Source organism: Pelodiscus sinensis, chromosome 3, assembly GCF_049634645.1.
Source record: "Pelodiscus sinensis isolate JC-2024 chromosome 3, ASM4963464v1, whole genome shotgun sequence".
Classification (NCBI taxonomy): Eukaryota; Metazoa; Chordata; order Testudines; family Trionychidae; genus Pelodiscus; species Pelodiscus sinensis.
This window is the reverse complement of record NC_134713.1, coordinates 118378005-118399355: the sequence shown is the minus strand read 5'-3', so window position 1 is coordinate 118399355 and position 21351 is coordinate 118378005. Positions and strand designations below refer to the sequence as shown.

Sequence of the window (21351 nt, the reverse complement as noted above, 5' to 3'; positions counted from 1 at the left end):
GTGATGCGCTATGTAAACAAACAAGAAGGTGCCTGATCATCCCCTCTTCTGCAAATAAACTGTTAGTCTATAGTAGTGACATCAACAGTACTCCAGTCACTATTGGACTGATACAGCTGAAACTCTTTACTCCCACCATCCTGCAGGGATAATGATGGCTAGTCCCAGCAAGATCCACACTGACACACACACAAATAAGAAAGAACTGTTAGTCAACAGTAACTGTGGTTCTTTGAGATATCATAGTCACTGTGGATCTCACAAACAGCTCCCCACTCGCACTTTGTGTCGTCAACTAACACAGGCTTCAAATGGAAAGAGAATGGAGAGTGGCACCACTCACTCCTTTATTTCATCACACAATAGCACCAGAAGGCATGGGGAACATGCACAGGCCAAACACAAACAATGGGGGCAACTCATGGGAGGGATACAAAGAGGGAAGGGCATGTGACACCGATGTAGATTTGTCCCATCTTCAGCCCGAAGCCTCCCCACTCTCTCCCCATCCCACATTACCTGGCGGGTATCTTTGCAATCAGAAGCTAGGCTAGCATAAAATTAGCATTGCCAGTCCAATCTCTAATTGTCTCCTTTGGCATTAATGAGACAGGCTCCAAGGCACCTAAAAACCACTTTTTGAAAATCGGACTTAAATGTGTAAGTCACCAAGGCACTCATGAAAATTTTACCTAGGGTCTTTAATTATAAGATCATGTTCAATTTTTCCATAGGATCCTAAAGGATAGTCAGCGTTCACGGTCAGGATAGTTATTCAATATTCTTTTTATCCTTAACCACACACCATTAAAGCCCTGCACCGAATAGAAAATTATTAATTTCCTCTTGGGCATTTCCAGGATGTTTTCATTGAACTGTCTGAGTGCACTTCCCAAACAGCTAGTGAATTACCTTTGCAGACTTCTCTGAGGTGAGGGATGGCATTAGACCCAAATTACAGTTGAGGAACTGAGGCAAAGAGAGATTAAAGCCAAAAGTATCAACTGATTTTTTCGGTGTCCAATTTAACATACCTAACACCAGATTTTTTTCCCCAAAACTTAGCATTTGTATGGCATTTTGTATGTGCAAAGCAAAGCTCCCATTGACCCCAGTTGTAGCTGTGAACTATCAGCCTTCTGTTGTTCTGACCAAAGTATCTCAAGTGGGGCAACCAAAACATATGGAAAACTCACCTAGTGACCACCTGGAGAAGTTTGAGGTTAAGTCACTTGCCCAGTAAACATTCTGTGGCAGAGCCAAGGACAGATTCCAGTTCTCCAGCATGGCATTCAGCTGCAATTAACTAAAAGACCCAGTTATGAAAATATTGGCTTGGTTTTCTGCATTATAATGGGAAGTAATTGAGGATCGAGGTTTAAAGCTTGATGCTTGCTGTGATAAAAGGATGGGATGGAGGGAGATATTAATAATAGCAGAAAAACAGTCAAGAAAAGTTTAGTTTTTAAAGGGAAGACAAAGCAAAATACTGTTGAAAGGGAGTCATTGTCCTAAATTAACGTTATCAGGCATTTCTGTAGTACTGGTCAATGAGCTTGTTGCAAATATCTGTGTTCGGACTAATGACTTGAAAATTAAAAGACAGGACTACAATAATGTTGGTAGTAATGAATGGAGGAATATTTAAATGAACTGGATAATAGATCCAAATATTATAATAATGCCCTTATATATATCTGAAGACTGTTATCATGACCCACTTCAGCCTTCTTTTCTATAGACTAAATATACCCAGTTCTTTCAAACTGTCCTCTTATGTTGTGCTTTCTATGACTCTTACTAGTTTTATTGCTCTTCTCTGGACTCTGTTGACTGTTTTCACATCTTCATCAAAGAGTGGTGCCCAAAACTAGAAGCAGTACTCCTGCTGAGGCCTCACCACTGCTATGTATAGAGCAAAACAATTACCTCTGTGTCTTACTGATGACACTTCTGCATTCTGGAATGGCATTTGCTTTTTCACAACAACATCACATTATTGACTACTGTTCAATTTGTGATCTGCTTATAAAGTATTCGAGCTTAAAACAAATGTCTTATGGTACAAAGTATTTCATTTGCAGCCTTCCATGATAAATATTGTCTAGTGTCTACCAAATTCTGATTCATACATAGTAGTCTCTATATTCTCTCCTGTAAATTTGATTTGAGGGCAGTAGCATTGCTCCCTGACTGAGTATAATGAGTGCCACACTGCAGACTGGTGTAATTTCCAGTCCCTGAAATGGTCTGGAATATGCAGATAAATGGAATATGCAGGCAAAGGCACATTTTGGGAAAGAAAAAGAGCAATAGGAAATGTTCATGTATCAAATTGTCAGGAATTCTGGAAAAAAGAAGGCCTGATTGTCATTTACACTAAGGTCTTTCATACCAATCAGACAGCATAAACGAGCCTTGAGATGATCTTAAGGCCCTTTTACACAGCTAAAGCAATATAAAGGGACCTTATTCTAACTGGAAATCTAAGCCAACACCATATTGGTTGAAAGCGTGTTTCAGTAGAGCAAAGGTAACAATCAAAAAAGCAATATTACGCTTTCCTTTAAAAAACCCTAAAGATGATGAGTTCTGAATTGAGATATACAAAATGTATTGTTCTTCAATACAGCTATTTACCAAAATAATAGATCTGATAACTGTGATGGATTTCCCTCTTTGACATGAGTGTTCAATGACCTACACATGGCAAGTGATTCTATTCAATGGATTTTGAGTTCATGCTGATAGAGAAGCTATATTTTTGCAGATGCTGAAAATCCGGAAACCCTTTCATTTCATTCTGAATGGCTAACTTAGCAATTTTACAATTTCTTACGGACCCCTTTCCCTCCCAAGTTATCAAGACCCTTTTCATCCTTAAGGAGATTCAAACATCCACATTAAACAACAGGAAAATTGTATACATGTTGTTCTTGCTGTTTTCTGACATTTTAGGCAGCTGAATAATATACCATTAAAACAATCTTAAGTCATTGTTTTCTCACTTGTTAAATCCCTGCAACAAGGGGTGTAGCTAGACAAGTTTTTGCATTTACTGATTTCTGTCAGCAACTTGTTCTGTGTTCAGAGTTCTAAGGGAAGCAAGGAACCAAAACTACAAACATACCTATTGGGTCAGTTTCTCCATGTCCATGGCTGACAGCTCTCCATGTAATATGCAAACAATATTTGTTTTTAATACCTAGTCATGAGCCAATGTTGAGCAGGCTGTAGAATGTCGTTCTTGATCAGTGCACCTTGGCAAACACTAATAATGTCTTGTGTGCACTGAAAGCAGATGTCACATTTTACAAAAGCTTGAGCTGACAAGACCTTTTACAAAACTGCTTGTTAGGAAGTGCAAGTTTTGCAAATAAAAGGCCTAGTCCTCTCAGGTGCTGGACACCAACATCTAGATACTCAAGTACCATCAGCTACCACTAATATCTGGAGAATGCTCAGCATCTTACAGGAAATGGCTCCAAAATTGCAATGCAGCATCTTCATCTCCAGGTGTTGTTTTTCCCCCTGGGAGAATGAAAGATGCTATTAATAAAAACAAATCACCCAATCATATGTCACACTCAGTCAAATCTGATTGTTGTTGAATTATTACTGAGCACCTGCTGATTTTCCTCAAGCTAGTAAACTAAACATGCTGAAAGAAATTAACAAGGAAGATTTTTAAATGAAGACATAAAGCAAAAGTAATGAAAGAATGAGACATGATCTGTCATATTCCAAGGCGTTTTGCTAAATAATCGATAGAATACTGTATATAAGAAACATAAGAAAGGTGTGGTTAGTGAACAAAAAGCATTTATGACAGTTGTGTGTTTGGTATCAGTACAAATGAAAATCAAGTGTCTCAAAATGAGCGCCCAAAGTTTGAGGTACCCAAAATCAACTGATTCTTTCTGTACATTAGAATCTAAACTATGTGCACCAGTTTCCCCATCTGTAAACTGGAATTAATAATACTTAACTTGCACAGGTAGCTACAAATGAATATTTGTAGTGCTAGGTAACAGTAATACCATTATTCCTATGTCAGGAAGCACTTTGGACTCTTAGGATGTGTTTACACAGCACCCTAAACTCGAAATAAGATATGCAAATTGTACTATGCAAATTGTGTATCTTATTTCGATTCCATTTCGAAATAGCTTACTTTGAAATTTGGTGGGTGTACACAGCACTGACTTTCAAAACAACACACTATTTCAAGACACCCCTTAACCCTCGTGGAATGAGGGTTACAGGGATGCTGAAATAGTGCACCTGTTATTTCAAAAAATATTTCAAAATAATGGGAGGCTTGTTAAGATGCAGGGTAGCTATTTCAGGATACCTCCAGTATCATCTCCTCCTACACCTCAGACAAAAATAGAGAAAAAGAGAGTCAAGGGGTGATGGTGGTCCTCCCTCCCTGAAACTCACTGCATGGGGCTGCCTCAAGCCATCTGCGTGCATTCACCCCCCTCCCCAACATTCCTCTGAACCCATCTAGCAGGATATGCCCCACAGTTTGCAGACCTCTGGTGCAAGCATTCTTGGTCCTACCTCAGTGTGGGAGGCTGGATTTGCTGACCTTTTGAGGTCTCCCCCAGCTCTCCTTTTCTGTGATTCTATTTCCTTATCTAATATGACGCATGAGAGACTGGTCATGCAGACCTGACACAAGCCGACAATCAAATGTATTCAAGTGTTTTTCTTTCTTGGCTGTGATGCGTGTATTAACAAAATGTCATCGTATATATTGGATGGTTTAAACAATTTCTGACATTTTAATTTTTTTTCTAAAGGGTGGAAGATATTGGGATGGTATTAAAGAACATAGCATGTACCTCCTGACTTTTTCTTCTTGTCCTGGCAGGTGCTGGCCTTGATGGAGTTGAAGAAATTAAACGGCACCTGTTCTTTGTTACCATAGACTGGAATGTAAGTAAAGCAATATTGTTGCTAATTGTAGTCTGGGATCAGGTAGATTTAGCAAAGGCCAGCTGGAAACCGAGGCTGTAATGTAAAACCAAAACAAAACAGAAAAGCTTACTGGAGTGATATCTACCATAGCAGGCCTGTGAATCAAAGCTGCTTGATTAGCAGCCACCTTTCTGCTTTTACACTGAAGAAAATAAAGCTCCATTCAACATCCTCAGCTTTTCCAAACGTTTTGTTTCTGTTTTATCTAATCAGCTGGCTCATTATGGTGTAATTTGAATCACTGTCCAGAGGTTTAAAGAATAATTACCACATTCCACTCTGAAGAACATACTGTAGTGATCTCAGGAGTTGTATTAGAAGGTAGTGGAGCAGCACTAAATGAAGGAGTTCATGTGACATTTCATCCTGCAAAACAAAGCTTAAGGCTGTTCCTCTAGGTTCTTCTACTGTTGTGCTCTTATTTTATCCGTTCACATATTAAGGAGCTGTCACTGGGCCTGATTGAGTTGTGCTATGCTTTTGGGAGTCTTTGCCACCTTTGTGCTCTCCAGGATTTGCCACCAACCAATTCCTTCTCCCCCTGAGTAATTTAGAGCAGCCTCACAACTGCTCTATCTTATGGCCTCCAGCAAGGGAGTACTCCAGATATGCTCCAGTCATGACCCTTCCATTCCAATGACCTCCTATGCCAATGGAAGTGGTGAAGTGTTTTCCAGAGCAGCTTTTGCTGGCTGTATAGCAACCTGGAATTCTCTGTGCTGTGGGAATCATAAATCAGGTAGTTAAAGAAGCTGTTTTGCTGCTGTGCACCACTAGAGTGGCACAACATGGCCATAATGTGAACCAGGATCTGTCCCTTACTTATTGGGTGCTTTAAAGTGGACAGATTTTAAAGGCCAATTATTCTAATAACTGAATGTACAATTTAAGGATTCAGAGCAGACGAGCAACTGTTTTTATGGATGCTAGTTGTTTTTATTTAGGTGAGTGACTAGCACTTGAAATGAGAGCAGCAAACATTTTAATTAATGTAATAATCCTGATAAGAAGTGTTTCCCATGATGCATGGGATTGTAACCCATGATTTGCGTTTTAGCAGCTATTTCATCCCATAATGAAATTAACAGCAGAGTTCATCTAAGCATTTGATTCAGACCCCAAAGAGATTCAAAATAAGCCTTGACAAAAGCTTCAGTTAATGAACCAGCACTAATGTTAATTCAATTTTTTGTCCAAATCCAGAAAGTTGAAGTTAAAACTAGATGTGCTAACTTCTTTTGCTCTGTCTGGATATCTGTTAGAATTCTGAGGTTTGGCTTGCTAGCTCTTGTACAATTCTCCAGTCTAATTAAATTTGATCTAATTGATTCCAAACAGAGGTGAAAGTAAGTGGGTATGCCCTGGTACACAACTCCAGCAAATACTGGTTGAGCTGTGGCAAAAGCGAGCAGGGAACTATTTCAAGAGCTGGCAGGGACCCAGGTTTTTAAGTTACTTTCACCTCTGATTCTAGAGAAATACCCTAACTCACTATAATGTTAGAATTGTGGGGGATGTCAAATGGATAGAGTCACATGGCCACTACTCCCACTTGCTGTTTTGGTGAATCTGGATGAATGCACTTGAACCAATCAAACCTGTACCCTTGCCTATGGCTTCACAGAAGAGCTAATACCTAGGGGAAATCATGCTCATTTCAATGCAAATCATTTAAAACTACAGGCACTGAGTGCACATAGAAGATCATTTTAATACTGTAAAAATTCACATGCCTGCTTTGAAGTGAACTTTGTAGAGCTTGCTAGACTCTTGTTAGTACTACAGAAGCCCATAAATTCAAAAAGGGGAAAATTTGGGTTTTCATCTGCTGCCCAGCTGACTCGCATTCCAATTTCTTAAGCACTAGCTTCATGTTTTCTCTTTTCCTTTTCACTACATAAGGTTTTACATAACATTATCCATTTCAAAGTATTTTTCAAACATTACGGGTCAGTTTGTATCTAGCCTTGCAAGAGACGATCCATAAAAGCCTTTTCCTTAATGCATCCAAATTTGTTTTACACTAAAAAAAAACTTGAGTCAGCAGAAGCCTTCAGATGTAACTGGGCTTTTATGTTTTATCATAATGATACAGTCAGCTGTTAACAGGCCCTCCATGAAACAGAGGGATTGGGGAATAGAAATGGATCTAGCACAGATGTTTCATACTGATCTCTTTTGCAGAAAAAGCCACTGATATATATGTTTATTTTGTTCTCCAACCTAATACAGGGTACTTTTTGCTTTGGTTTGCTGACAGTCAGCAAACATCAATAATAAGTCAAGACTTGAATATATATTTTACTACTAGAATATTTGAAGTCCTCAGTGGGGAAGAACCACGTTATCTCAGAAATTGCCTATTCCCTTGACCCCACCATTGCATCTATAACTGACAGGGACATGGCAGCTGACAGTGTAGAAAGATTCAAGGGATGATGAAGCATTTTGCATCAAAAGCCTTCAGGATGAAATACATTCATCACCAGAGACCAAAATGAATCCAAATCTTCAGAGATTCAGCACAGGACTGATATTTTGAAGCAGGCTTTTCCCCCAACAGAAGAGTAACATGGTGACTTGGCAAGCAACAACTACACTTCATCCCATTTAAAAAAGAAGCTCAAAACAGAAAGGAGAACTAGATCTTTCTCTCAGATGTATATATGGTGGGCAGATACCAGTGATGAGTTCTTTTAGAAATACAGATAGACAAATTAATAGTTTAGATCTTCATTTCACAATATGATCTATTGAAGTAATTCATTTGGCTTTTGTTAACAATTATTTCCTCAAGGACTGGAGCAAATTTCTTCACATTGGGATAGTTGAGGCATGGTAAACTAGCGAAATCCAAACCAGTTCCACGTGAGGAGGCATCACATACTTATTTGATGGGCAGGGATAGGATAAAGTATGTAAGCACACTGTCTTGAGATGACCTATTATTTTGCTTCTAGACAAGCTTTTCGACACTTGCATGACAAAACCCACTTTTGACCACTCTTCAGTAAACAGTTCAGCAGATGCAATACAGTTGCTATGTTTGGTACACATCATCTATGGTAGTTGTTTAATCCTAGAAATAATGTTTAGTGTCAAATGTTCTCTGGCTGGGCGAATTTTCAAAACTGTTTCTTCTCCTGAGGTTTAGGCAGTGCTTGTACATAAGTAATATGCCCACAATGAGCTACGGAGTCCTTGAAAAAATAATTTATGTAATTAGCTTGTAACCTGAGTTCTTCTAGATATTTTAATATTTTAATCGCTTCTCCCAGTCACGATGTCATCCAAATAAGACTGTGTACTTAGAATACCTTGCAAAACTTGATCTATTGACCATTGCCCCATAGCAGGAGCTGAAACAATACCCAACTCTAGACTGTTGTACTGATACAGATTCTTTTGTGCGTTGACTCTCCCTCAACTTCCATGCATAGCTAGGCCTGTGACAAATCAGTTTTGCTGAGATGTTGTCATCCTGACAGTGGTGCAAAAATTTCTTCAATTCAAGGCAGAGTATTTTTCAACTTTCAGTCCAGGGTTTATGATGACTTTAAAAGCTTCATACTCTCTTACTGTACCACACATTTTTTACAGTTGGAAAAATAGCATTCCCACTCAATCCAGGTCAGTTTTGAACATTTCCCTTTCCAGATATTCCAATTCAGCACCTAATTTTGAGTAAATACTATAAGGGACAGGTTAGTCTCAGGGCTGCACATTCTGATCTAGAATTGATTTAGCCTTCATGTTTTCTAGAGTTTCTAGTTGCTTCTTGACTGCTCCTAATGCCTCCCTTAGCATCCCTTCCGGTTGATTTACTGAAGTCTGCTGAAAGTGATGGCAGCATCTTTATAAATACCTGCTCCAGAGGAACCTTATGTAACTATTCACACTTGGTCCCCCTTACTGTGTAACATAAGTCTAACAAACACTACCTACTGTTGTACTCCATATTCACTGGCATCACTCCAACTGTCACTATTTTTATCTCTGGTCAGTTCTTAGTAACATCAGTGTCCCCCCTTTGGTGTTTTTAAGTTTTCTCATATTCCAAACCTGAGATGGCAGAAACTGGAGAGCCTGTGTCTAATTCCATTTTAAACATTTTCCCCACCACTCGGTGTGTCATCCAGATTGCTGACTAGTCCCTTGTGTACACACTGTATATATGCAGGCTGACTATTTCACACACAGTCTATCACTAATACTTCTGTCTACAAAAAGTGTACATTTAAAAAAAGCAGTCATGTAGCACTTTAAAGACTATCAAGATGGTGTATTAGGTGATGAGCTTTCGTGGGGCAGACCCACTTCCTCAGATCATATTCTGAAAGTGAAATGGCATAATCATTATATAACAGAGGGTTACAATGAAGAAGTAAATGAATCAGCTACACAGAATAGAAGGTGGGGGTGAGGGGACGAGGAAGAGACAAGAAAGGAGGAAATTGCTTATTGTAAGAGTCAATTAAGTGGCTAATCTGGAGTTACTACGAATATCAAAAGGTAGGGAGGCTGTCTTTGTAATGCGTAAGGTAATTATCATCTAAATTAAGGCCCATTCACAACGTGTGGAATTTTAGCATAAATAAAAGTTCTGAAGTCTCTCCCTGTTTCCATCCTGTCCCAGCCTCACTCCTGACTCAGAACCAACCCTTCTCTTGCTTTTCTTCACTCTTAATAATCTGGCACCAACCATCAGCTCTGACTCTGATTTTGTTTGTCTTTGGTTCTGTCATTCAGACTCAGATTTCAGTCCTGTGACCCTCGACTGATTCCTGACTTGAACTCTGTCTCGGGTATTGGTTCTAGCATTCAGATTCTGGCCGCTAGGCTCAACTGCCTAGGACTCAGTCCACTGACATTCTTGCAGTGGATTACAGATAGTTTCGTATTTTTGTGTTTTGTATTTTTTGGGTTACAGATACATTTGTATTTCTATTTTAGTGCCAGGCCACCGCAACACAAATTCAGTAGATTCTCCTTTAAATAAATTGATATTCTTTCAGATTCAGGTCTGGGCTGAGATTTTAAAGGTGCTGAAGGGTGCCCATCTCTCACAGCAATTCATATGCCTACAATATCTATGTTTAGGAGCAATTTGTTCCCCAAGACAAAAAGACACCACCACTTCCATTGGCTTCAATTGATTTAACAGCAGCAATGTGTCTGAGGGCAGAATTTGGGCCCCAAATGCTTTTTCTTGTTGCTTTCTCCTTGCAGATTGTGCTTATGGAAGCTTTGGCTTTTAAATGGCTCTATGAAATCCTTTTGTACAGGCCTCAGTCAGAAGAAATGGATATGAATGGCTGTTTTTTAATCAGATGCTCTAGGGGGGGAAAGGCTGAATTAGGCCCCTATTCATCCCGGATGGGATTGATAAATAAAGTAGGAGTGAATTACTCTTTTCATCAGATCTAGCTGATAGGTGGGAGTTCCTTTTCTTCCCCAGTCCCTCTGTTTCCTTTATGATGAATGTGTGTTCTGGTAAAGGTCAAACTAAATTCATAATATCAATTAATTACAGATGTTATCAACAGCACAATCTGATCTGGGGATGTGAATTCTGGTGCCCTTTCTATCATTTGCCATTAGTCTTGTTAAGGGCTAACATTTTAAGAAATAGCTCAGGCTTTCGTCCATTTATTGGATTTTTCTGTGACAGGTATATATATCAAGGAAGTTTATTCCTGTTCTGCAAGTGCGTCACTGCAGAGAGCAGCACCTTTCTATTTCTGGAAGATGTCTAAGGAATAATGCAATTCTTTAACAGAGATACTTGCTCAGTGCAGGAAATTACTAAATAGTTCCTAATTAAATTAAATCAAATCACTTTCCTTTTCTTGATATGCCAGATACAAGCATAGGGCATTTACATCTGTATCTCTTTCACATATCCATTTAAAAATGAAATGTGATAAATTAAATGTTCATGAATATTGAGGAATAGATGTGAATCCCAAACACTTCCTTGCCAACTTATTATATGCATCCCAGAGAAAGAAATGTCCAGTAACCATCCAAGTGAGCCTTGGGGACTTGGGCAAAGATATGAACAAAGCATAATAGCAACACATACTAAGCAGAACTGGTAGAAAAAAATCAGAATTTTCAGCCGGGGGGAAATTCTTATAGTTCAAAAAATAAAAACGAAAATAACTGGGCAAAAATTTGAAATGTTAACAATTTTGGGAAGAATGGAAAGTTCTGAAAAAATTCAGTTCAAAACATTTTTTTTCTACATTTCCATTAGAAACCAAAACTAAATGATTTGACATCTCCAAATCAGTTTGTTTCACTTCAGCATTAACTTGAGCTGGCGTGTCATAATGGTGTAGTCTCACCATGACACCCACTCCACAGAGAAGAATGGGTGTATTAGGCCTCCAAACGACAACTCCCATGAGGTACTGTGGCAGCTGAAGCATACCAAAAGTCAAGTCAAACTGACCAGAAAACCTGAAATAAAATATTTCGTTGGAAAATTGACAGGTTATTTTCAAAATAAATTCCCACCAAAAGTCTTGAATTTTGCAGAAACTGCATTTTCTGTAAAAAAAAAAAAAAAAAAAAAAAAAAAAGAGAGAAAGAGAAAGTTCTGATCAGCTCTGATATTAAGCTCTGTACAAAAAGGATCCCTGTATTAAAGAATATGGCAGATGCAATAGTCCATCAATTACACAATATATTTTTTCACCTGTCAAATTAAGGAAAATCTCAATGGACTTTCAACCCTCCTGTCAAAAATATAAAAGAGCAAATTGCAAAAAATGTCAGGGTTAATTCTCCAAACAAATCAGAGTTCTAGAAGCCAAGAGTTCTCAGACTGTCAGAGGTCTCTGTGTGCATTCTGGTGAATTAGATGTGAATTAATCTGACAGTAATAATTGTCAGAGCCGTGTGGCTGAACTCCCTTATCTGAGTAAGGGGAACTCTCACAGATGTAAAAGCAGATCCCCTTCTAGAACCTCAGAGAAGAGAGGTCCCTCTCTAACCCTTTCTAAGGCAGGTGTGCCTTCATACTCAATTCATAACATTTGAGGCCCTCCTAAAACTTCTTCTGTATTGTCATCTGTATTGTCAGCAAGACTTCTTCTGTATTGTCATCTGGATCAACTTGGACATTGACTGTGGTATCACCTAAAATGAAGCACCGGAACATGAAGGACGAGGAACCACCAGTAATGTTGAAAATCGCATGGGCTCAATCGCTGCTGGTACTATCATGGCCACCTAAGGAACCACCATCTATAACTACTTAGGTGGCACAGAATGACAACACACTGTCTCCAAAGGTGCAGGTGACTTGTACTAGTCTGGACTATATCTTTGACCTCCCATATCTACAATCTCCCTTGTTATCAGGACTGATCTTCACCGAAGAGATAAAAATGCCTGTGAGAATGCAGGACTCTGGGAGAAGTCTATCCCCTGTCCAGTTCACTAGTCATGATTTCTTGTCTACGGATCTGTCATGACTACCAGTGAACCCAGATTCAAACTTTGCATCTTAGGGAGAGCTGGTATACCAGCTTCACTTTCACTCAGGGAACTCACTCAGGTAGGAGATTGAGAATTTTCTGGAGCCAGCCTCAGCTGTACAGACAAGCACTTCCCCAGTATCTAATTCCTGGTGTACCTCCACAGTTCACTTTCAACCTCCCATACTGGCCTTATTGTGGCCCTTGGAACCTTAACACATTACCCTGGACCTATAGAAGAGGGAGAAGATGATCAAGATCCATCAGTACCCTGGCTTCCAACAGGGGCATTGTCCTTATCACCCGAGGAGGCAGTCACTCTGTCTCCCCTAGACAGTCATAGGCAGTTTCAGGCACTGTTAGAGGGTGGTGGAAGAGCTCTAGATCTCCCTAGAAGCAGTTGAAAATCCTCAGCATAAACTCTGGGATATCTTCTTGCACATGGACTCCAGTCAGGTTGCACTCCAGTAAATGAAGCCATACTAGAACCAGCAACAGCTCTAAAGCATATGCCAGCAACCCATGCTCCTTCCCACAAGAGGGACAAAGAAGCAGCCCTTTGTCTCAGCTAAGGGACACTCTGCTCCAAATTCTTTGGAGGTAGCAGCAGTTACTGAAAGATCTGGACAATACCACTTGGAGGGCCATCCCTGCAGATAAAGACACTTGGATTTCAACTTCATGGGGAGGAAACGGTGTGCATACACCATACTGCTATTTCAGATCTCAAACTATCAGGTTCTTCTTACCAAGTGCAGTTTTGTGAATTACTCCATTTCTGAACTTTAAGCTTCAGGAGGATAAGGCTCAGTGTCAAACCTTTACTGACAAGTTCAAACTAGTGGCAGAACCCCTCCAAAAGCAGCAACTGCTATGGCCGATACAGCATCAAGACCCATGGCAACTGCCACTGTGATGGGAATTATAGCTATACTCTGCAAGGGAGCTACGTTTTCCCTTTCCCCCTTCCTGTAGAAGCATCCAACCTATGGAACTGGTGTATACAGAACCACATCACCCTATCATCCATCTACCTCTGGGCATCCAGAACTCACTGGTGGACAGTCTCAGTCGGCATTTTGTCACCCACTATAAATGGTAGTTACACAATTCATTATTGAACAGCCTCTTCGCTCAGTGGGGAACCTCACTTGGGACAAGGCAAGCAGGAAGTGCAATAAATGCTACTCCAGGGGAGCACAAGGTCAGGACTCCAGGAATGATGCTTGCCTCCTGCCTGGGAGAGATCACTTCAGCCATGCCGTCCCTGCTATCCAACTGCTACCTCCGGTTCCATGGAAGATTTGATTGGACAGAGCACACACACTACTCTCAGAGGGCCCAGACAATTCAGGTTTCCAAACCTCCTATAAATGTCATCCCATCTACCTATCTGCATGTGGAGCTTCCCATATCTCATTACCCAGAAGGTCAGACATCTCAACCCCACTGCTCTTCCTTGCATGGTGTGGTATTTGGATGGGTGTCAAGCCTAGAACATTCCTTCTCTGAAGCTGTGCAAATCATTCTTAATAGCAGAAAAGGCTCCACCTGGAAGTATTACCTAGTCTAGTAGAAATGTATCTCTGTCTGGGCCTAGCAAAAGCATATGTATTCAGAGAGAGCAGATAATTTTCCCTGTTTTGGCCTTCTTACCTGCAAAGTGAAGGGCCTTTCCCTTAGCCTGCTACAGAGTCACCTAGTGGCAGCTAGCAATAGAGGATTGAGCCACCTTTGACCCTCTGGCTATGTGCTTCCTGTGTGACCAGTCATCAATGGTCACCTTCCTCATTGCCATCACCTTGGCCTGAAAGGTAAGTAAACTGGGAACCTTATGGCTGATTCACTTACACAGTATTCCATAAGGATACTGTCTTGCACCTGAAATTCACTCCTAAGTTAGTTTCAGAATTTTATATAATTCACTTACCTGTTTTTCCCCAAAGCCCCATGTCTCTAGCAAGGAGCAATGACTTAATTCCCTTGGCATGCAGTGGGTATTGGCATTCTACCTGCAGAGATAGAAACAGATCAGGAAATCACCTAGACTATTTGTTGCCATAGCAGAATGAGAATGGGGACAAGCTGTATCTTCTCAGAGGATTTCTAGCTGTATCCTATTCCATTAGTTGGCACAGCTTGTTCCCCGATATGGGGTAATGGCTCACTCTACAAAAGCACAAGCAGCCTCAGTAGAATCACTTCAGGAGGCACCCTGCTTGATATTTGCGTGGCAGCTACACAATGGTACAGGCAGTCCCCGAGTTACGCGGATCCGACTTATGTCGGATCCGCAGTTACAAACGGGGCACTTCCTCTCCCTGGTCTCCAGCAGACCAGGGAGAGGAAGCAAAGTGGCGGAACGCGCGGCCAGCTGACAGCCCAGACGCGTCTGGGCTGTCAGCTGGCCGCGCGTTCTGCCGCTCTGCTTTGCTCCGCTCTGCTCCCCCTCCCCCTGGTCTGCAGACCAGGGGGAGGGGGAGCAGAGCGGAGCACGTGGCCAGCTAACAGCCCAGATGCGTCTGGGCTGTCAGCTGGCCGCGCGTTCCGCCGCTCTGCTGTGCTCCACTCTGCTCCCCCTCCCCCTGGTCTGCAGACATGGGGGGGGGGGAAGCAGAGCGGAGCACGCGGCCAGCTGACAGCCCAGACGCGTCTGGGCTGTCAGCTGGCCGCGCGTTCCGCCGCTCTGCTCTGCTCTGCTCCCCCTCCCCCTCCCCCTGGTCTGCAGACCTGGGGGACGGGGAGCAAAGCAGAGCAAAGCCACGGAGCCCGAGGGCAGCAGGATAGCCACGGCGCGTCTGGGCTGTCCCGCTGCCCCCGTGCTCCGCGGCTTTGCTCCGGACGCCTGTGGTACAGCAGCTGGGGCGCTGCCGGTTGGTCCCGTAGCGCCGCTCTGGGCGCCACTGGACCAACCCAGCAGCACCCCAGCTGCTCTGCCCCAGGTGTCCCCAAGTCAGCAGCTGCTGAAAATGACCAGTGGCTGACTACAGGAAGCCCCTGCCCCGGGCTTCCTGGAATCAGCCGCTGATCAGTTTCAGCAGCAGCTGACTTGGGGATGCCTGGGGTTCTTAAGTTGAATCTGTATGTAAGTCAGAACTGGCGTCCAGATTCAGCCACTGTTGAAACTGATCAGTTTCAGCAGCAGCTGAATCTGGACGCCAGTTCCGACTTACATACAGATTCAACTTAAGAACAAACCTACAGTCCCTATCTTGTACGTAACCCGGGGACTGCCTGTACTCCATCCACATATTCACTAGATATTTCCAGGTCTTCACAGCTGATGCATGCTTTGGGAGAGTGGTTCTACCAGCAGTTACACCACCTGCATCATTGCATCCTCCTCCACTCTGAATATTGCTTGTTAGTCACTCATAGTGGAACACACATAGCAACTGGCACAAAAAGAAGTTGCTTACCTTGTTAACTGGAATTCATTGAGATGTGTGGTCCCTATGTGTCTTCCACTACCAGCTCTCTTTACCCTCTGCTTCAGTTATGACTATACATGCAATGGAGAAGGACAAGGGAGGCAGTCAATCTACCCTGCCTCTTATACCCTCAATGTGGAGCATGCGGAGAGCAAGGGCACAGACATGGATTAATTAATGCTAACTGAAAGAATTTGCCAGTCTCAGGCGCATTTGGGTGCATGCATAACCACATTAGTATACAGATAGGGATCACACATCTCAAAGAACTCAAGTTACAGCAAGGTAAATAACTGTCCTTCATCATGACACACTGAAGTTGTTACATTATCCTGAATCAAAGGAAGACAATAATATCTCTTTACATAGCTAGTAACTCTGCATAGTTCTGTGTAACAGATAATCAATTGTATCTTTCTGTGACAGCCAACATGGTAGTTCTTTTGTGAAGGTTTTTTTTATTTATTTGGGAGGGAAAAGACTATACAGATAACGGAAGACTGAGAGGCATGTAATTAAATCCTTTTTGTGGTTAGAGAAATAAAATTGATTTTTCCCCCAGCCTATTCTACAGCCATGTAAGATAAATGGGTGTACATTATCGGACTTGTGCACCTAAATTAGGAACCCAAACTAGCTTCTGAATGCCCACATTGGCTTTTAAGTACTCTGATACCCTAAATGCCACATTGGATAGACATGAAACTGTGAAAATTGGACACGGGATTTAATCCTGCTGCTACTGAAAACCAGTGGCAAAAGTCCCATTGCTTTCCGTTGTGCAGAATTGGGGCACGGTGTCTTGGCACCTACTTAATGAATTGATCTGTACCAAGAGTTATGTCAGGGCCTGACATGAATGACCTGATGGTTGGAGTTCAAATTTAGATTGCTTCATCAATAGGCACACAGATAAATTTGTCCTATAGCATAAAAACAATAGGAGAACATGTTAACATACTGCATCATCGTAAAAGAATTTTGCATACAATTTTGGGGACATTATAGTAGATAGCAGAACATGTTTTCCTCCTTCCCACCTCCAATTAATATTGGAATATTCTTTAAAATCTAGATGGACAGCAACACTGCAAGTCATTTGGTCTCAATTTGTTGATAAAGTTAGTGGCTCTGATTTAACTTAAATTTTCTGAAAACTGGAGGCTGGTTTTAAGGAAGCCAGACTTTTGACAATCAAATGACTTTTTGTTACTGCGATGTCATTCCCAATTCTCACCATACCCCTTCTTCTATTCCAAGATGTCACTCGGCCATAAACAACTGCTTCATGCTGATGCTGATATTATGATATATAATAGCTTCTCTGGAGGACATTACTTAAGCAAACTGAACTTTAAAATGTTGGACAGCAATGTACCATAAATAAAGCATGTCATATATGACAGTAATTCCCCTATTACATAAATCATATGTTAAAGAGACTCTTCCTGCCTATAAAGAGTTGGAAAAGAATGTAATCAGCTCCATTAAATATTCTGAAAACTCAGTTAGCTTAAAAGATTCTTTCCAAACGTTAATAAAGTTGAATTCTGAGCGCTTATTGTGGCTTCAATAAACATTAGATTTGTGCTTAAACATATTAATTCTTGAAGTTGCTCTATTTTAATCATATCAGTGCTTTGAAGTCAGAAGATAACAGTGCTGACGGGGAATATGGTCTGGTGATGAAAACAGATGGCAGGGAGTCAAATCAAGGTTCTTTTCCCAGTTCTGGCATCAAGTGCACTGTGTGATCTTTGCTAGCTCACTGAGGAGCTGACCCAAAGCCCACTGAAATCAGTGGCAGTCTTTCTATTAATAGAAGTGGGGTCTAAGTCAAACCCAAACACTTTGGTCCTCGGTTTACTCATTTATCAAATTAATTACCACTTCATGGAAAACAGCAATAAGCTATTTGGATGGCAGTTGTATAGAGGTGCAAAGTGCTACTATTACTGGTTACAAGTGTAGTCTTCCAAATTTGCTCCCTCTCTCCCCAATGCAAGTCTGTTTCTATTGCATGTCTTGTATGGCACCAAGCATATGAATTGTTACCAAATAATAAATACTAATAACAAAGTGGCTCTTTCCCTCAGCACCACCTAACCAAGGCCACCAGTGCTTGGTTCCTACTGCCATCTGCAATTTCATAGCTTCATAGAATTTAAAGTCACAAGGGACCATTATGATCATCTAGTCTGAACTTCCGTGCCTCACAGGCCACAGAACCTCACCCACCCAATCTTGTAATATGTGCATAAGCTCTGGCTGAGTTACTGAATTCCTCAAATCATGATTTAAAGACTTCAAGTTACAAAGATTCCACCATTTACTCTAGTTTAAACCTCCAAGTGACCTGTGTCACATGCTGCAGAGGAAGGCAGAAAATCCCCAGCATCTCTGCCAGTCTGACCCAAGGGAAAATTCCTTCCTGACCACAAATATGGCAATCAGTTAGACCTTGAGTATGTGGGCAACTTGCACCAGGCAAATACTTGGGAAAGAATTATCTGGAGTAACTCAGGGTCTCAAAGTCTCATCACTAGCTGCTGGAAACTCTCTGCAAACTAATACACTCCCTCCCCAGAAAATATTTTGGCCCAACCTTGAAGTGCAACCCATTCCCAGGTGCACACCTAGTTTGAAATATTGTGCCATTCTGTAGCTAAAGGATGCATTTTGTATAGATGGGTCATTATAATTAAAAGTGGCAAAGACTTACTAGGACACAGATTCCAATCAACAGGAGCAGAAGTAGCTGCTACATTCTCAAGCACATCACTCCCTACCAGATTAGCACATAATTCCCCTGACAGAGGACATGTTAAAGACATGTATAATTCTGTACTTGGACCTGATTGCTACTATGTTATGATGTTATATCCCTGATTGTTCTCTATCCTTGTTCTTGTAGAAACTATACAGAAAAGAAATCAAGCCACCTTTTAAACCAGCTGTGGGACGGCCAGAAGACACTTTTCATTTTGACCCCGAGTTCACGTCACGGACCCCTACAGGTTAGCATCAGTTATGAGATGGATCAGAAGTGATGGATATTTTCTGTTAATAACTCCACCCCCACTGAAGTCAATAGGACTGATCTTTTATGGGATCAGTGGGCTGGGCCTTTCCAGCACCAAACCAGGAGAAAGCTGCCAGTGCTCAGCATTTCTCAGGAACAAGCCCATCGTTATTTTACCAGCTTCTCATTGGGTACATCATCCAGAAAAGGAAAGGTGCCTGACATCTCTAAACTGAAGAAAAATTACTTTGTTTTTACTAGGGGGGTGTTGCTTAGATTAAATAATGTTAACTATTTTAAATAACAATTTCAAAGGATTTGGCAGCTTTGCAAGTTTGTGTGTAACTGTGTTAGGCTGTCTGATTTACTTGTTGAAAGCCAGGAATATTGAATGCCCTAGAACACTCTGACCAGAGGAACATGATGAATGGTAACGGTGATGGAAGGTCATATTCTCTGCTGGCAAAACTCTGGTAAAGTCAATGGAGTTATGCTTGCCCATAGAACTTGGCCCATCACTGCTACATTCTCTGGTTAATGACCAATAAATGCTCCATTTGGGAATGTTGCTCTTAGTTTTATTTATAATTTCCACTTCAGACTAGCGATATATGCTTGGCAGAATATTTTGGGGCAGTTATTACACTTGTGGATTAGTTTTCTGACCAAACAACTGTAGTACTAGTAATCCCCGAAGTACTAGTCACTCTGTGACCTTGGACAAAGCATTTAACCACTCTGCCACAGTTTCTCCTACCTGCCAAACAGATACAGTGGTACTTAACGGTGTGCCTCATCAAGATGAAGAGTTATTTTTATTGTTTGTAAAGTCATTGGAAGATGATAAGTGCTGTAGAAAGTTCTAAGTATTATATTAAATTGCAGCCTCTGGCTTCAAGTTTCAACCCCAGTTTGTCCCAAAATTATAATGAGAGTTATAAGAAATGAGTGAACCAGTGGATAAAACCCCTAAAAATGGGTTAGGGCACTTGGACCCAAAGTAGAACTTTTCCATAGTTTTGGTTCAGGCTGATGGTGGTTTTGTTTAAGGTTTCTCTCTTAAAATGTATTCAAACTAGCACCCAAAGCTTGACTCGAATCTTCTTTCATGACGTGAAAAATGCTTGTAACACTTTTATTTTGATCACTGTTTTACACATCCTAATTTTTTTTGTTATAGTCAGGCTGGTGTGGGCTGTGGCAGGGAAAAAGGCAGCTGCATGCCCTACAGGGTACCAGGTATTTTTACACCAGATATCTGCACATTTAATTCTGATTTTTGGAACCTGGATGCACATCTCTGTGAAATGTTGGAAACTTTACAAGCTAGTCTGTTCTTGTGAGATTTGAGGTCTGGCAGCTAGTTTGAAGAAACTGAGATATGTATTTAAATTTTTAAGTGCTTTTGGTGTTCACACTCCGCCAGTTTTATTGGCACGAAAACCACTGTATGCACAAGTGTGCTGAGGAACAGACTTGCATAGTTTATACTACATTTGTTCACAGGCATTTTCTGATAATTAACAGTCAGATTCAATTTGACACTTGGTATGAAACAGACGTACATACCAAGGCAGTGTTTTTTAACCCCATTTTACATTAAGGCCCCCTTCCAATGCCAGGCCACAAGTGAAGGTGTGGTTACAGCACAGGAGAAGGCATACCTATGGCTTTAATCTGTCTAGCACAGGTAACCATAGTAGTGAAGTCAGGGCAGCATAGACTTCTGCACAGACCAGCTGCCCCAGTACAGTCACGTTGAAGAACCTGGGTGCATACTTAGGTTGCTTACCCATGCTGAAACCTGTGCCACCATGTCTTCACTATTTTTGTTCAGAAGCTTCAGGGGGTAGCCAAGTTAATCTGTATAGGATAAACTTAAAAAACAACAAACGGTCTGGTAGCACTTTATAGACTAACAAAACAGGTAGATGATATCGTGAGCTTTCGTGGGCACAGTCCACTTCAAAAACTCTGGTTATCTGAAGAAGTGGGCTGTGCCCACAAAAGCTCATGATACCATCTACATGTTTTGTTAGTCTATAAAGTGCTACCAGACCATTTGTTGTTTTATAAGTTTTTCACTATTCTTGTTACCTTTGGTTGCTAGATTAAAGCTACAGTCACATCTTAACTTGCAGTGTAGATGTATCCTTAGTCTAACTAAGAATCAGGCCCAATAATTTAAAAATTAGTGTAAGCGAGATCTATTACCGCTTTTAAGATCCCCTTTACACATCTAGAGCAGTGTAAAGGGGCTTACATAAAATAAAAATCAGCCCCTTCTACAATAGTCCTTATCCCAGCACAGTATCTTTGCTTACAAATAAATTTAATTTAGTTAAGAAAAAGAGAGGAAACAGTGAACAATCCCATGGTTCTTGTACATTCATTCTATGGGCCTGTTGACACTGGAAACTAATTA

General features: G+C 41.1%; 1 protein-coding gene and 1 long non-coding RNA gene across 3 annotated transcripts in view; one reads left to right on the top strand and one right to left on the bottom strand.

Moving 5' to 3' along the window:
• RPS6KA2 (ribosomal protein S6 kinase A2) overlaps positions 1-21351 on the top strand; it is a 337677-nt gene that overhangs the window by 268236 nt on the left and 48090 nt on the right. For both annotated transcript variants that reach the window (XM_075924624.1, XM_006134512.4), the window contains 2 exons: positions 4880-4944; positions 18819-18921. In XM_075924624.1, coding sequence (XP_075780739.1) covers positions 4880-4944; positions 18819-18921 — 168 coding nt within the window. The remainder of the gene's footprint in view (positions 1-4879; positions 4945-18818; positions 18922-21351) is intronic.
• The window catches only part of LOC142827948 (uncharacterized), a 75852-nt gene continuing 57535 nt past the window's right edge, over positions 3035-21351 (bottom strand). The window contains exons 2-4 of the long non-coding RNA XR_012902766.1: positions 14404-14485; positions 4851-5019; positions 3035-3531 (exon numbers count right to left, since the gene is read on the bottom strand). This is a non-coding gene — a long non-coding RNA (uncharacterized LOC142827948). The remainder of the gene's footprint in view (positions 3532-4850; positions 5020-14403; positions 14486-21351) is intronic.